We start from the raw sequence: 16,397 nt of genomic DNA on the forward strand, positions 1-16,397 counted from the left end.
TGAGCAGAGTCTCATCTGGCCTTGGTGCTATCATGATCGACGGCTTTGTCAAGAACAACTTGAGCTGCTCGAAAGCTAAGTCTGCCTCCTCCGACCAGGAAAAGTGCTCAGAGGCCTTGAGGAGCTTGAAGAAAGGTAGCCCTTTTTTGCCAAGGCGTGATATGAAGCGGCTTAAAGCAGCCATACAACCTGTAAGCTTTTGTATATCCTTGACACATGTTGGCCGTTTCATATTGGTGATGGCAGAGACCTTGTCTGGATTAGGCTCAATGCCTCGAGCACTGACGATGTAGCCCAGCAGTATACCGGATGGAACTCCAAAGATGCACTTTGAAGGGTTTAGCTTCCATCGGTACTTGTTCAAATTGGTGAAGGTTTCTTCGAGGTCGGCGATAAGGTTGTCGGCTATCTTGGTTTTGATGACCACGTCATCGATGATAGGTAGCCCCGGTGTTCTTGAGTCTGAAGGACATAGTTTTGTAGCAATATGCATCGAAAGGTGTAATGAACGATGTTTTTATCTAGTCTTCTTCCTTGAGGGAGATATGATGATAGCCGGAGTAACAATCAAGGAAAGAGAGTAGTTCGCAGCCGGCGGTAGAGTCTACAACCTCGTCTATCTAAGGCAAGCCGAAGGGGTCTTTAGGGTAGTGTTTGTTAAGATCAGTATAATCAACGCACATTCTCCATTCTTTATTCTTTTTTTGAATGAGAATAGGGTTTGCTAACCAATCTGGATGATACACTTCTTTGATAAACCCGACAGCTAAGAGCCATTTTATTTCTACCCTAATAGCCTCCTTGTCTGGCCCGAATTGGTGGAGTTTCTGTTTGATCGGTTTGGCGGTCGGTGAGACATTCAAGGAGTGCTCGATCTTCTTCCGTGGTACCCCCGGCATGTCTATAGGTTTCCAAGCAAACACATCAGAGTTGGCACGTAGGAAGGAGATGAGCGCGCCTTCCTATTTGGGGTCAAGGTGAGCCCCAATCTTCACAGTCTTGGAGACATCATCGAGGTCAAGGCCGACCTCCTTGATTTTCTTGGATTTGGTGGAGGCGCGGGGAAGCTCTAGCTCTGGAATTTCCATGTCATCAGTGGGTACTGTCTTTGCTTCGGCAACCATGCTAGCCATCTGGATGGAGAGGTCAGTGGCTTCGGCAAGAGCGAGACTCTCTATCTCGTAGGCGTAGGCAACGGAAAGGTTGGCCCGCAGAGCCAGGACTCCTGCAGGCGAAGGCATCTTCAACACTAGATACGTGTAGTGTGGTACAGCCATGAATTTGGCCAGAGCTGGTCAGCCAAGTATGGCATGGTAGGCGGTGTCGAAGTCGGTGATGTAGAAGTTAACGTGCTCGACGCGGTAGTTGCTTGTCGTGCCGAACTGTACTGGTAGGGCGATCTCTCCAAGTGGTCTGGATGCCCTTCCAGGTACCACACCCTAGAAGGAGGAGTCCGAGGGTGTGAGATCTAATATCGCGAGGCCCAACTCCCTTAGGGCTCCGGCGAAGAGTAGGTTCAAAGCACTGCCACCATCAACAAGGACTTTCCTGAAGAGCACCTTCTTGATGGTTGCGTCAAGGACGAGGGGGAAACGCCCTATATATGGTATGTCTGCCCACTGGTCGGCCCTACTAAAGGTGATGGGGACCTCGGACCATGGGTGATAGCTGGGGTCGGCGGTAGTTTCTTCTAAAGTGACGGCGAGCACTCGTCGAGCGGCAAGCTTCCGTTCCCTTTGACTCTCAGTGGAGGCAAGGCCCCCAAAGATGGTGGCGACCACCTTATTGTGGTCCTAAAAGGCGTTGTTGTTGTTCCCAGGCGGTCGGCGACCTCTGGCTCTGTCGTTGGCATCGTCATCGAGCCTCTTGTCCTGGAACTCCCTGGCTAGACCAATGCAGTCATTCATCTTATGTTTGCCGTTCTTGTGAAGAGGGCATAGACTGTCGAGGATCTTTTGGTACTGCTCGTCGTAGTTACACTTAGCACGAGGTTGATTAGCGGCGGCGAAGATGTGTTCTGGCCGACGGCGGTGATTTTGGCCAGGCCTGTGTCCTCCTGTTCGATCACACCCGCTATCGCGATGATAGCTATGATTGTCGGGACGGCGGTCATTGTGACGTCGGTCGTCGGGGCGATCGTCGTATCGGTGAGGTGGTCGTTGAGTGCCTGCATCCTCGTTGAAGCACACCTCGGCTTCCTCTGCATCGGTGTACTAGTTCGCGGTAGTTATCATTTTGTCGATATCGGACGGCGGCTTACGGTTGAATTTGGAGCGAAGCTTGCGATGGTGGAGTCCTCGGATAAAGGCGGTGATGACTTCAGCTTCCGTGATGTTGGGGATAGAGTTCCTCATCTCGGAGAAATGCCGGATGTAGCTACAGAGGAGCTCGGATGGCTTTTGGTTGATGCGGCTGAGATCATGCTTCGTGCCGGGTTGAGTACACGTGGCCATATAGTTGTCGGTGAAGACTTTCTTCAACTCTTCCCATGAGCCGATGGAGTTCGGCGCAAGGCTGGTGAACCAGCACATGGCGGGTGGCATGAGCATGACGGAGAGATAATTTGCCATGACGCTGGTGTCTCCTCCCACGGCACAGACGGTAGTGGCGTAAGCCTACAGCCACTGAGTTGGGTTCATTCTTTCTTCATAGGGCTCGACTCTGGTGATCATAAAACCATGGGGCCATCGAAGCGTTCGGAGTGCCCTTGTGAAAGACGGAGGCCCCTCAGGGTTGTCGACACCGTAGTCTATGGCGTTGTGGTCGGGGATAGGCTCGAGGGCTGAGTCCGGGTTGTCGTACTCCCTTTCGTAATCCTAGCGGCGACGTACTTCGTCTGCATGGCGACCAAAGCGACGTTGCTCGATACGCCGCCGCGCATCCCGGAGGTTGCTAAGATGTACTCTAGCATCCTGCTCGACCTCCTGGTCATGTTGGCGATGGTGTTCGTCGCGATGCCCCTCGGGTCCCCCCTAGAGAGGTAGCGATTGGTTAGCAAAACGACTTTGACTTGGGCGGCGATTGGACATTGGCGTAGCTGATTGGTGAATCGTGCTCGTAGAGCACGAAGGTCTCTGATCCTCACGGATCTCATTGACCTGACAGTGAGCCGCTTTAAGCATGGCAGCAATCTTGGTGAGCTCGAGCATTTGAGGGAAACGAGCGAGCTCGTTGGCAGCTACTGCCAAATTGGCGCTTGGAGTCTTGAAGACGTCGTGGCCATCGACACGGGGGAATTCTTCGTCAAGGTCACGGTAGAGCAGGAGCGGTCTTCCCAGAGAGTCAAGCCAATTATTCCGAGCAGCCTTGGCCCTCGCGATGGCTGCCTTGTTTTCTCGCCGTTGTGCGCGGTTGACGTTTCGGTTCTCCCGATCAACGCGCTCCTCCTTGGTTTCGCCGTTCCGAGGAGGGCTGTCGATGCTGATGTTGAAGATCGCACCACCCCGGAAGGGTGGAAGGAGAAATTGATCGGAGAAGGTTTCAATGAGGGTCTCCATAGAGCCCTGAGACTCGGAGCTCAGAGTTTCTTCCGGGATGGTCTGGAGGTGCGCCCCGGGGCTCCGGCCTAAGTGTAGCGTGTTGACGGTCGGCGGGAGCTGGACGGCAACCTGGTCAGCGAGTTTGCCCCTTAGGGCGTGCTGGTAAGCGGCGGCGGCATTGGAGAATCCAAAGGGTAGGGCCATAGCCCCTGCAGTTTCATGAGCACCATCCGATAGATCTAGATCGGAGGGTGGTCGGCGCTAAACCAAAGTGTCCAGTGCTGATTCGACGACGGAGAGACAATCGGCGAGCTTTAGTCCGACCCGATCGATAGATTCGATCAGATCGTCGTTGTTGATCGGCCTCCTCTGGTAGCAAGGAAGCGGACGGCGAGTCGTCGCCGAGGGAGGCCTCAGAATAGGCTTTGAGATCGGATCTACAGTCACAGGAGTGGTGGTAACCGGCGTAGAACCGATCTGCCCCGGCTCGAGGAGCTCTCCGACTCCATCAGCGTTGATGACCAAGGAGATGGATCCGACCGTGAAGATCTGGCCGGGCTGCGGAAGGGACGAAGAGCCTGCGGAAAAAGCCATCTTGTTTAACAAGGAAACAGCACGCACACCCCTACCTGGCGCGCCAACTATCGATAGAATATCGTCGGCAGTCCTCCAAGGAGTATCCCACGAAGGTAGATTGATCGGCAGAGGAGCGTGAGATCAAGAACAAGAAGGCAACAGAGACACACGAGTTAGACATGTTTAGGCCGCCAGTATGACGTAATACCCTACTCCTGTGGTCTGTTGGTTTGTATTAGCTATCGTATGATATGCCGTGATTTTAGAGGGGGTCCCTGCCTGCCTTATATAGTCCGGGAGGCAGGGTTACAAGTCGGTTAGATCTAAGAGATAACCGGAAAGTAATAACTGATTACAGGAATCTTGGGATCATACATATCCTAACAAAACTCGTAATATCTTTAGGATATCTTCCCAATGTCTTGCGGGAGGCGCCGACCAGAGTCGTGCCTCGCAAGGCTTCTTCTTGTGGGCTGGGCCACCCCTAGGGGCGCAGCCCATGTGGTCTGCCGTGGGTATCCGGGGTCGTACACCCCACATTTGGGGAGGACAAGGAGAGTAAAACAAACTTGACACTGACATGCAGGAGCCACATGTTTAGGTGGATATTGAGGCCTGGTTCTAAATAATCTATTAGATGAGAGGGAAAAACATAGAGAACCAATAATAGGAGGTCTCTTATACATTCTTCTAAGAGAGAAGGGATAGATAATCTATTGAAGATACTCTTAGATTTTATCTAAACCCAACACATTCACCACTTTGCCTATATGCAAGTCTTGTGATGGTGTCACATGTCCGTCAAAACTTCCATTCCATTTTGAGAGGCGAAACTAAGGGCGCCATTTGGTAGCGCTCCTGGAATCGTTCTAGGAGCATCTCCGCCCCGTCGCATACCAAATGAGACCGAAGGCCGCCACTCCGCTCCCGCGATTTCCACTCTCTAAAGCAAGATGAGATCCAGGAAGCCCTAAAAAACAGCTTCACCCAACTCCTCCCGTGCACGTGGAACTTCCTCAAAACGCCCCTCTGTGTGGGCGAGTCACTGGGGCGTTGGATGCCGGAGGAGAGCCACGGAGCCACTGAGGTGTGGGGCCACCAAGTCGTGGGTGCGCGGGGGCATCGAGGCTTTGGTATGTAGGAAGCCGGAGACAAGGAGGCCTCACAGGTGGATAATTGGATAAAAGGTATGAAAGCAGAGAAGAAAAAAGAGGAAGAGAAAAGAAAAGTATAAGGACATTATGGATATTTCACTATTTTTATCTACCATGGGGAGTTGTTTTATCAAACATTTTACCAAAATAGTTTCAGTTTCACCCGTGGAGCAAAAGGAAAAAAAAAACTCCACGACTAAGGTAGAGTTGTACCAAATGTGACCTGAGAAACCAACCCGTGCATTTCTCCAAGCATGACTTGGCGCTGGTCACTTAGCCCTTGAGCAAGCACAATTTTGACGACGTGTTTATCATTATTCTGCAATTTATATAATTGCATGCTCTTCTCCTATCGCTATCGCTTTCTTTTCAAGGTAATAACTAAGAAAGAATTGCATGACTCGGAACTGCCCCTTCACTAGCTTCTTTAGAGAAATCGCATGAAGTATGCTTTCTAGTCCAACTCTTTAGTTTAGGATGGATTGGAAAGGGAATTCCAAAATGGAAAGCACTCATTGCACCGGATTATCTTAGACGGATGAGACTGATCATACGGTGAATTTACAAGCAGCGGGTGCGAAAATGGTGGAATTTTCTAATCCCGTGTCCAAGTTATTAGTCTATTGAAATCTGAACATGGTTAAACAAAGCTCTCACTTGGGCTGCTTCAGCATATACTACTATGAATTATGAACATGGTGGAAAATTCACTGGTTATGGATCAAAGAAGAAGCAAATAGGATCTTCTTAATAAGAGTTACATCGATGAAAATAGTATAGGTGTAGTTGTGACCCAATATTGCAGTGTCCTGGTTCATCCTCAGCCTTGATGCCTGGTTACTGATCAAAGAAGACGCTTTGAAGTGCTTCGCACTCCCGCCACTAGGCCACCTCTTAACTTAAACTTGATGCCTGGTTTAAACATGGCTAACACCATCTTCACACTGCACCTTTCCCTTTGCTCAATGTGTTAATGCACCCTCTACTACATGACATGTGGATCGCCCATGGCTTCGGAGCATGCACGGTCCATTGATCCAAGGCATTGACGCCCGCCATGTCGCATCCATGGACCTATGCGATCACGTGGCAAAAACATGTTTCTTTCCATTCTCAACTTGACTTCATCACCACGTCGAGCGAGCTATAATTACGAACATGCTATGCAAACCAAAAGATTAAGGGCCTGTTTGACTCGTGCCCGATGCGCGCCATAGGTCGCTTCGCCACAAGTGCCAAACACCCACGCTGCAGTACGCCAAAGGTTGGGCGGGCACCTCAGCTGCTGAAAAATGATGGTGATTCTTCTTGCATATATAAAAAATCTTCCTTTTGTAAAAAAAATGATGGTGATTCTTCTTGAATATATAAAAAATCTGTTGAAAAATAGAAATATAAACCTTGATCAAAGTGGAATTTGGTTTACATGTTTCCCTCTTACCGGCATGCCAGCTCATTTTCCTTTCCCTCGTAGTCTATTCCCCTTTGCCTCCGGGCCTCCGCGTGGAAATTTCCACCGGGCTTCCAGCGTCCGGGACACCACATCAGCGAGAATCAACCAGAGCTCCACTGACCGCTGGGATCGTTTCCTTTCAATAAGAAATGGTAGCCCGCGCTTCTTCTGCCTGCTCTGTTTTTCGTTCGGGCTTTGCTTCAACTGCACCCCCGGGCTAGCTAGAGGCCCGCCCGGCCATGTCTCCATCCACGTCGGCGAACGTTTACGGGCCAAAGGCCAGCTTATAAATCCCACACAGACCACCACCATCGCCCTCCAGTTCACCAGCCAGCATCCGCTGCACTTCTCTCCCGCCGCATCCAGCTCCTGCAGTTCACTTCAGAAGCCAAGATCGCCTGAAAGATGGGTCCCCTCGACGTCGAGTACGGCGGCAACACCATCAGCGCCGACGCGGTCGCCGCAGCAGGCGACATGGTAGCCCGCGCTTCTTTTGTCTCTACAGCTTGAGCTTTGCCGTGGCGCAGCTGATGCTTAATGCTTTGTAGGACTAGGAGTATTGCTCTGTTCTAAGCCGGTATCCCAGCTTTTTTAGTCTAAGCCGGTATCCCAGCTTTTTTACTGAACTTTGTTATCTCTTTTCATGAAAGCTGGGCAACCTATTGTGAATAAAAATACCACTGCAACCAATAAATGCCGAAGTGTAAATTGACGTAGGTGTACGTAAACTGCCGTGACATTTTTTGTGGAAGAAAAATGCCACTGCATGCAACTAGTATGATTTTTCCCTCGGTATACTGTGGCTCTGTCAGTTTTTACTTCGAGAGATTGTCCTAAACTACACCAAAAGAAAAGGTTAATCTTGAGCCCGGCGAGCCCGATGAATCAACCCACGCAGAAAAGCAGAGTAACTATGCTGAGCGCCCGGGCCGTCGCTTTCCGCTCAAATTTATGTTCCTCCCTCCCGTCGTTAATTATTAACTGCTAATTGCTAAATATTGTTTTCTTCGTCAACACCCACCGCCCGCCTTTGTTACTGCCAGCGGGCTTGGGCTCGCCCGCTCTGTTTCGGGCCCCTCGCTGTCACATCACGCCCCGGGCCCCGAAGCAGAAAGTCGTCCTCTGCCACACGCTCGGGCCTCGGGCCGTCGGGCGGGCGGCCCGGCTACGCCTACGCCTTCCTGCCTGCCTCTGCCTTGCTCGGGCGGGTGGTGCTCCCTCCTATATATATAAGTGGAAGCACTCAAGCACGTCGTCTTACACACCGCCACAGCGATCAGAGCAGCCTGAGAGCACGAACCGTACGTGCCAGTGAGCGAGCGATCAGAGACACTCCGAAGTTCAGCTTCCCGGCACCGGCACCGGCACCCGAGGACCCATGGACTCGTTCTGCGTCCACATGCCCGCCACGGCGCCGGCGGAGGTCGCGGCGCAGATGGCGGACGCCGCGGCGGCTGGGCACGACGACGAGAAGCTCCGGCGTGCCCTGGTCGGCGGCGGCGCCGCCAAGGCCGCGGCCGCGCTCCTCCTCGCGCTCTTTTCCAGGTCCCCGCCGGCCGCCGGCGTGTTCCTCCGCGGTGGCACCGCGCTGCTCTGCGCCTACTACGGGGTGCTCGCGGCCGTCGCGCTCTTCGGGGGCCTCGAGGTGGCCGTGGGGTTCTGGGTCGCGGGGGACCCGGACCGCCGCCGCGGCTGGGGCCGGCGGGTCCTGTGGGTGTCCGTCGTTGCCCTGGTCGTCGTTGCCGGATTGGGTGGTTTCGCCGTGCTCAAGTAGCTGCTGTGCCTGTGCGCTTGGCTTGGCTTTGTCGTCAGTTTGATGAATGCACCTTTCGTTGCTTCCTTGCTATAGATTTTGAGTACAAATATAAGGTTTGCTTCGAAAATGGCCAAGGGGTTTACTAAATTGAATTCACTGTACTGAGAACTGAGAATCTGAGATGCATGCCAACACTGAATTTCATCAGGCCAGGAGGTTTTATGTTTTTGGATTGGAGAAGAAATCAGGCCAGGAGGCGCTGTTGTGTTTGATTGGCAACGTCTACGATAAGGCCCATTTTAATTATGGCCACGAGCCCACGATCCAAATTGGCCGAGACGGGGCAGTTTCGGGGGGACGTACTGCTGCAGGCCCTATTACTATTCCGCCCAGTGAGGTGGAAGATGTGGTCCACTTGGCCCATCTAAATTTAGGTAGCCCACAATCTAAATTGGCCGAGATTGCTGTCTTAGCACATAAGCAGCTATCAGCTCTCGCGCCCACGGCCCACATTGAAGGGCCAGATTTCTTTTCTCTCTGCCCAGGCGCTCGCTTCCGACTCTGGCCCACCTTTTCGACCGGAACGCTCGCTTCCAACTCCGGCCCGCCTCTTCTACCGGAATGCTCGCTTCCGACTCCGGCCCGCCTCTTCGACCGGAAGGCCTGGCCGAGGAGGAACGACGCTCGCTTCCGACTCCGGCCCGCCTCTTCGACCGGAAGGCCTGGCCGAGGAGGAACCTCTGCTTACAGCTCTTCTCCGACCAGCGCGGTCGGAGCCGACTGGGAAACGACTAAACGGGGACGCCCGCTCGGTTAGAACCCAAAGAATCAGGTGGAGCAGGTGAAGCAGGCCTCTCAAGTCAACCGCAATATCAAGGACCGTACCCTGGATACCTGCAGGACAGTACTATCAGGTCATGTCAGAAGGGTACTTTATAACCTTCCAGACATGTCAGAACACCAACAGTGTTGTGGGTGCCGACATTTATCCTACAATACGGTAGGCGCCGACATTCTACCATACCAAAAGAGGACGATAGAGCCTACCACATGCATCCTGAGCGACAACAGTGTTGTGGGCGTCGACAAACCATCTTGTACCCAACGACATGGGCAACAAGACTAGGTAGCACACACACACTCTTTCTCTCACACACTCTCCCTTGTAAAGCCATCCCCTTCATCTATAAAAGGGGATGCGCTCTCTCTAAAAAGAAGGATGGAGACACATAGTATCGATTGACATAGGATCGATTCACAAAGACGATTCCAACGAACAACATACGGATCATTCTGATTCTCTCTGCTCGGCTCTAGAACTCTAAAGCCGAACGGAGCAACACTTAGCGCACGTCAGAGCTCCCATCACCCTCGGCCCTTCGGTCCGGAGTCTGACCGGACCTCTGATACACCCATCTTATTCTCTCTCGTTTGTAACCCCACAACAAACTTCGAGCACCTGGGCTCAGGAATAAAGTCACCGACCGACTCAAACTGGACGTAGGGCACGTTGCCTGAACCAGTATAAACCCTGTGTCATTGAGTGCTAGGCCACATCCGATCACAACGTACGGCAAAACTACAAATATTTACATGTTGGTCACTTTACGCACCGACAGTTGGCGCCGTCCATGGGGAAGACGCCATACGTTCATGCCTTTGGTCATCGGATGGCCCATTTTTCCGCCATCTTCAGCATGGCAGGCTCAAGTGATACGACTCGCTTCGGCTCGCTGGAGTTTCCTGCACTTCCAGCTCTTGGGATGTGGGTTTCACCCATCTTCGAGCCGTCCTAGACCTTCCTCTTCGGAAGCCTGGACTTTGTCGCCGACCAGCTCAGCGTGCTTTGCCTTCGCGAGAAGGCACTTGTTCCGGCGCCCGTCGGAGGGGCGCCCTCCGTCGGCTCCGGGGCTCTGGGCGACTTCAATGACAAGGCGCCCGTGCTTCGCTCCAAACCTACGCTGGGCTCAAACCTCGCTGTGAGTAGCGTACATACTATTATTTACTTGCTTTTTTAAATTTTCCGCTGACTTTCTGGAAGGACCCCGCTATCCTTGCCGCGACCACCATGCAACCGGTTCCCCTATGGCCCCACGTCCCCCGTGGACGCGTACGCACGGGGGCTCCAAAAGATGCTGGCGCCGCCCCCTCTCACATCCAAATTCGTCGGGATGGCGAGCTACGCTCCCACATCTTATCACGACCTCATGGATGATGATGTTGAGAGCGATGGCTCCAGCATCGACGATGTCATGGCACCTAGCCACCCTCTGTCCTAGGAGTGCGCTATGGCGGATGCTCCGAGACAGCCACCGATAGTGGCGGAGTCTCTATAGTCCCACACCCCTCCGGATCCTCACACGAAGTCCCTCACGTGTGCATAGGAGCACGGTGAGGAGCTACGACAAAGGCGGCAGAACCAGCCGCCACCTGTGTCGGCGCGCTCGGTGCAGCACGCTGCGCCCCACGCGCGTAACCCGGCGAGCGACACCCAGGGTCGCGCCCGCTAGGTCCAGCGCAACATCATCGATGGGGGGAACAATCAGTTCGCTCGGGCTGGCCAGAACATCGCCACAGCGGTGATGTTTCTATGTGGCCTTCCCGAGCCTGTCGACCCACAAGAGCAGGCGGTCCACCGGAACCTCCGGGCGCTGGTGGAGACCGCCGCCGTTCAACAAGCGGAGATCTCTGCGTCACGACACTGACTTGTGGCCTCTCTCCCCACCAGGGGAGCGGGGACGCACTAGACAAATTGCTCCATCCGCTTGCCACTACAGTCACCAGGCGTGGAGCAGGATGGCATAGCTACGCCACGGCCTGACCCGGCACCCGATACACACCGGCCACCTATGCGCGAACGCCTCGGGCCGAACCAAGACGCTCGCAACATCATCAGCAACCGGCGTCAGGCCCAGCATGATGATGACGTCCATCGGGTGGCAGTGAAAGCGAGCGGCATGGGTCTCGGCCGGACCATCGAGGGGAGCGGTGAAACGCACCCCAGGCATAGTCGCTGACCCAACGGCTGGAGTCCCAGCCCAGATGGCCCAGGACCATGGGCCTTTGGCCTGCGCATCCAAAGAGCATCGTTCCCACAGTGCTTTCGATCGCCTACCAACATCGCCAAGTATACCGGGGAGACGAATCCCAATATATGGCTCAAAGACTTTTGGCTCACCTACCGAGCCAAAGGAGTGCATGATGACCACTTCATCATTCAGTACCTCCCCATCTGCGTGGGGAGCATGTTTGAGCATGGCTCAAATTTCTCCCGCATGATAGCATCCGCGACTGGGTGGACCTTAAGAGAGTCTTCATCAGAAACTTCCAGGGCACGTTTGTTCGCTCTGGGAATTCCTAGGACCTCAAGAGCTGCCAACAAGAGCCCAACAAGTCCCTACGAGATTACATCCATAGGTTCTCGAAGCGGTGTAACTCCCTTCCTGATGTCATCGACGTAGACATTATCAGCGCGTTCCTCACTGGAACAACATGTGAGTCTTTGATTCACAAGCTTGGCTGTCTGAAGCCTCAGACCACCCGCGACCTGCTCGACGTCGCTATGAACCATGCCTCCAGCGAGGAGGCGGTCAGAGGGGTCTATAACTGAGGCTGGGATAAGGGCAAGGCCAAGCGCGAGGACCAAGATGAGAGCCCCTCCACGCAAAGGGGCAAAAAGAATAAGAAGGATCGGCGTTGATCGGCCAACTCTGTGTTAGTCACCGTAGCTGATCGCGTGGGCAAGTAGCCCAGCAGGGCCTGCCTAACCACTTCAACAAGCTCATGGATAGCCCATGCACCAACCATGCTTACCCCGTCAAGCACCTCTACAAGGACTACCAGCTCCTCAAGTGCTTCCTACGATAGGATGGTGGGCCAAAAGAAGGAAAGGGCAAGGAGGCAGTGACCAAGAAAGGAGGCACAGCGAGCAAGGATAGGGATAGCTTTCTCAACCCTGAGGAATGCATCATGATCTTTAGGGGATCCAATGCCATCTACTCTAAGTGCCAGCACAAAGTGCGTTATAGAGAGGCATGTGTCGCCGAGACGGCCATCCCCTCCTTCCTTCGTTGGTTAGAATCTCTTATCACTTTTGATCAGAGGAACCATCCTTCCCACGTTGCTAGACCAGGTCGCTACCCGCTCGTCGTCGACCCCATCGTCTACAAGAAGCGCCTCACCAAGGTGCTGATGGACAGAGGTAGCGGCCTCAACAACCTCTACGTCGACACCCTCGATGCCATGCGCGTCCCTCGGTCGGAGCTTCGCCCAGCAAGCTCTCCCTTCCATGGCATGATCCCAGGAGCGCAGGCATACTCGCCCGGGCAGATCGACCTACCCATCACGTTTGGCAACCGAGCCAACTTCCGCTCGGAGGTGCTTACCTTCGAGGTGGTGGACTTCTGGGGGTCTTACCATGCAATCTTGGGGCGGCCATGCTACGCCAAGTTCATGGCGGTCCCCAACTACATCTACCTAAAGTTGAAGATGCTAGGACTGAACGGCATCATCACTGTGGGTAGCACCTTTTCGCACGCCTACACGTGCGACCGCGAGCATTACGAGCTCGCCACTTCCGTCATCAACTCTTCTGAGCTCCTATAGCTTGGGGAGTTGTTGACCCCAGCACTTCTGGACTATAACAAGCCAACCTCCTCGACTACCTTCCGCCCACTCGAGGAAACTAAGGTGGTAGGGATCGACCCCACTGACCCCACCAAGATGGTATGGATCGAGACCTAGCTCCTGGCCAAATAGGAATGCGAGCTCGCCGAATTTCTACACTCCAATCATGATGTATTCGCATGGAAACCTTCCGACATGCGAGGCATACCATGGGAGGTCACCAAGCATGCACTATGCCTCGTCCTAGGCTTAAAGCCCGCCAAGCAATGCCTGTGTCGCTTCGACGATGAGAGGCGCAGGGCCATAGGCGAGGAGGTCGCCAAACTCCTGGCAGCTGGATTCATCAAAGACGTATACCACTATGACTGGATCGCCAATCCTGTTCTTGTTAAAAAGAAGAATGAGAAATGGAGAATATGCATTGATTATACTAGCCTCAACAAGGCATGTCTAAAGGACCATTTTCCTTTATCACGCATAGACCAGATAGTCAACTCCACCTCAGGATGTGAAATCCTCTCCTTTTTGGATGCCTACTCAGGCCATCACTAGATCATGATGAAAGAGTCCGACCAGCTTGCGACTTCGTTCATCACTTCGTATGGTTCATACTGTTACGTAACAATGCCTTTTGGTCTAAAGAATGTTGATGCCACCTATCAATGGTGCATGCAGCAATGCTTCACCGATCAAATCGACCCGCTCGACCAGCCTAACCAAGTCAAGCGGCCAAAACCAATAATCGCCGTCTATGTTGATGACATAGTGGTCAAAATGGCTCAAGCTTGCGACCTAATCGCAAACTTGGCCGCAATGTTCACGAACCTCTGAAGGTTCAAATTGAATCCCCAAAAATGTGTTTTCGGGGTTTCGAAGGGGAAGCTACTTGGATATATTGTGTCCAAACGTGGCATTGAGGCCAACCCCAAAAAAATCACAGCCATCTCCAACATGGGCCCTATACGCAATGTCAAGGGCATATAGAGGCTCACCGGCTGTTTGGCCACCCTAAGCCAATTCATCTCCCAGCTCAGGCCGAGGGATGCCTCTCTACAAGCTTCTCAAAAAGATGAATGCTTTCGTCTAGACTAAGGAAGCACAGTAGGCTTTGGAGAGCCTCAAAGCGTCACTCACGTCGGCCCCAATCCTCGTTGCTCCTGAACAGGGAGAACCCCTCCTCCTCGACATCACGGCAAGCAACTATGTGGTGAGCGCCGCCCTAGTCGTCGAAAGGGAGGAGCCGGGACACCACCTTAAGGTCCAACAACCCGTATACTTCATCGGGAAGGTACTCATCGACCCCAAGGTCTGGTACCCCTAGGTGCAAAAACTCCTACACGCTATGCTCATGGCAACCCGGAAGCTCCTGCACTACTTCATCAACCACGAAGTCTCGGTCGTCACTTCATACCCGCTCGGAGACATCATCCGCAACCATGACGACGCGAGACGAATCTCCAAGTGGGCACTCGAGCTAATGGGCCACAACATCAAGTATATCCCCCATACTGCTATTAAGTCTCAGACTCTCATGGACTTTGTCATTGAATGGATGGAGGTCCAGCTCCCGACCCCAGACGTCACCCATGAGTACTGGATGCTGTACTTCGACGGGTTTGTAATGGCGCCCGGCTCAGGGGCTGGAGTGGTTCTAATCTCCTCGGATGGGAGTAGGCTCTGCTACATAATCCACCTCCACTTTTCGGCCTCAAACAACACCATGGAATACAAGGCCCTCATCAACGGACTATGCATGGCCATCGAGCTCAGCGCTATGTGGCTCTACGTCCATGGCGACTAGGAGCTGGTCATCAACCCGGTCATGAAGGAGTTCTCTTGTAAAAGCCCCCTCATGGCAACATACTGCCAGGAGGTGCGCAAGCTTGAGGAAAAATTCTAGGGGATCAAACAACACCATGTCCCCCGAAAGGACAACGATGCCGTCGATTTTCTCACAAAATTGGCTGTCAGGCAGGTTTCGTCTCCTGACGGGGTCTTCATCAATGACCTTCATGAACCGTCTGCCCGCGTCTTGGAAGGTCCGATCTAGACATACCCTGATGCCGACCCGGCGCTTGGGGGCTCCGACCCTAGTACCTCCATAGCGACGTCACCCGCCGACGTTGCCATGGTGGCACTCGATCAAGCCGACTGGCGAGCACCACTACTCGCCTACCTCCTTGAGGAGGTTCTCCCACCCAAAAGGACTGAAGCATGATGGATCACTCAACGCGCCAAGACATTCATCACGATCGGTAACAAACTCTATAAACAAAGTCCGTCGGGAGTACTCATGAAGTGCGTCCCTGGCAACCAAGGGAAATAGCTCCTCCTTGAGGTCCATGCCGAAATCTATGGACATCACGTGGCCCCAAGGTCGCTGGTCAGAAAAGCCTTTTACTAAGGTTTTTACTAGCCCACCGCGCTATGAGATGTAGAGGAAGTTGTCCACGGGTGTGAGGGATGCCAGTTCTATGCTCGGCAAACGCACTTGCCAGCACAGGAGCTTCAAACCATCCTCATCACCTGGCCATTCGTGGTCTGAGGCCTCGACATGGTAGGACCCCTCAAAAAGGGCCCGGGCAACTTCACTCACCTACTTGTAGTGGTCGACAAATTCACCAAGTGGATAGAGGCCAAACCCATCACCAACATTCGCTCGAAAGAGGCAGTCAAGTTCTTCCTCGACATCGTCTACCGGTTTAGCGTTCCTAACTGTATCATCACTGACCACAGAACTAACTTCATCGGGAAGAAGTTCCTGGACTTCAGTGATGGATACGACATTAGGATCGACTGGGCCTCGGTCGAACATCCACGTACTAACGGTCAGGTCGAGCATGCCAATGGCATGGTCCTCCAAGGACTTAAGCCACGCATCTTCGACTGACTCAACAAGTTCGCTAGGCGATGGATTGTAGAGGTCCCAACGATCCTCTAGATCCTAAGGACGACCCCAAACTGATCCACAGGCTTTACACCCTTCTTCCTGGCCTACGGAGCTGAAGCAGTGCTGCCCTCCGACCTCGACCACGGTGCCCAAGAGTGAAGGCCTTCGACCGCGATCGAGCCACGGAGGCTTAGCAAGACACAGTCGACCTGCTCGAGGAGGCCCACGAGACGACCATCATCCACTCCGCTCGCTACTAGCAGACTCTCCGTAGGTACCATAAGAGGAAAATCAGAGGAAGAATCCTCGAGGTCGGAGACCTCATGCTTTGAAGGATCCAAATGACTAAGGAGAAGCACAAACTCTCTCTGCCTTGGGAAGGACCCTATACGGTGACCGAAGTTATCTGACTGGGCACCTACCGCCTAAAGGACGATAACGGTAATGTTCTCACCAACACTTG

General features: G+C 53.3%; 1 protein-coding gene across 1 annotated transcript; it reads left to right on the top strand.

The window, feature by feature from the left end:
- The first annotated feature begins 8,040 nt into the window (after positions 1–8,040).
- On the top strand, positions 8,041–8,436 carry LOC136494657 (uncharacterized). Its single transcript, XM_066490829.1, has one exon. The coding sequence runs from the start codon at positions 8,041–8,043 to the stop codon at positions 8,434–8,436; it is 396 nt and encodes a 131-aa protein (XP_066346926.1).
- The last annotated feature ends 7,961 nt before the right edge of the window (positions 8,437–16,397 follow it).

Source organism: Miscanthus floridulus, chromosome 11 (assembly GCF_019320115.1).
Source record: "Miscanthus floridulus cultivar M001 chromosome 11, ASM1932011v1, whole genome shotgun sequence".
Lineage (NCBI taxonomy): Eukaryota > Viridiplantae > Streptophyta > Magnoliopsida > Poales > Poaceae > Miscanthus > Miscanthus floridulus.

Bases quoted from the DNA above. Each gene is read 5' to 3' on its own strand.
- LOC136494657 (XM_066490829.1), top strand. From the start codon at position 8,041: ATGGACTCGTTCTGCGTCCACATGCCCGCCACGGCGCCGGCGGAGGTC.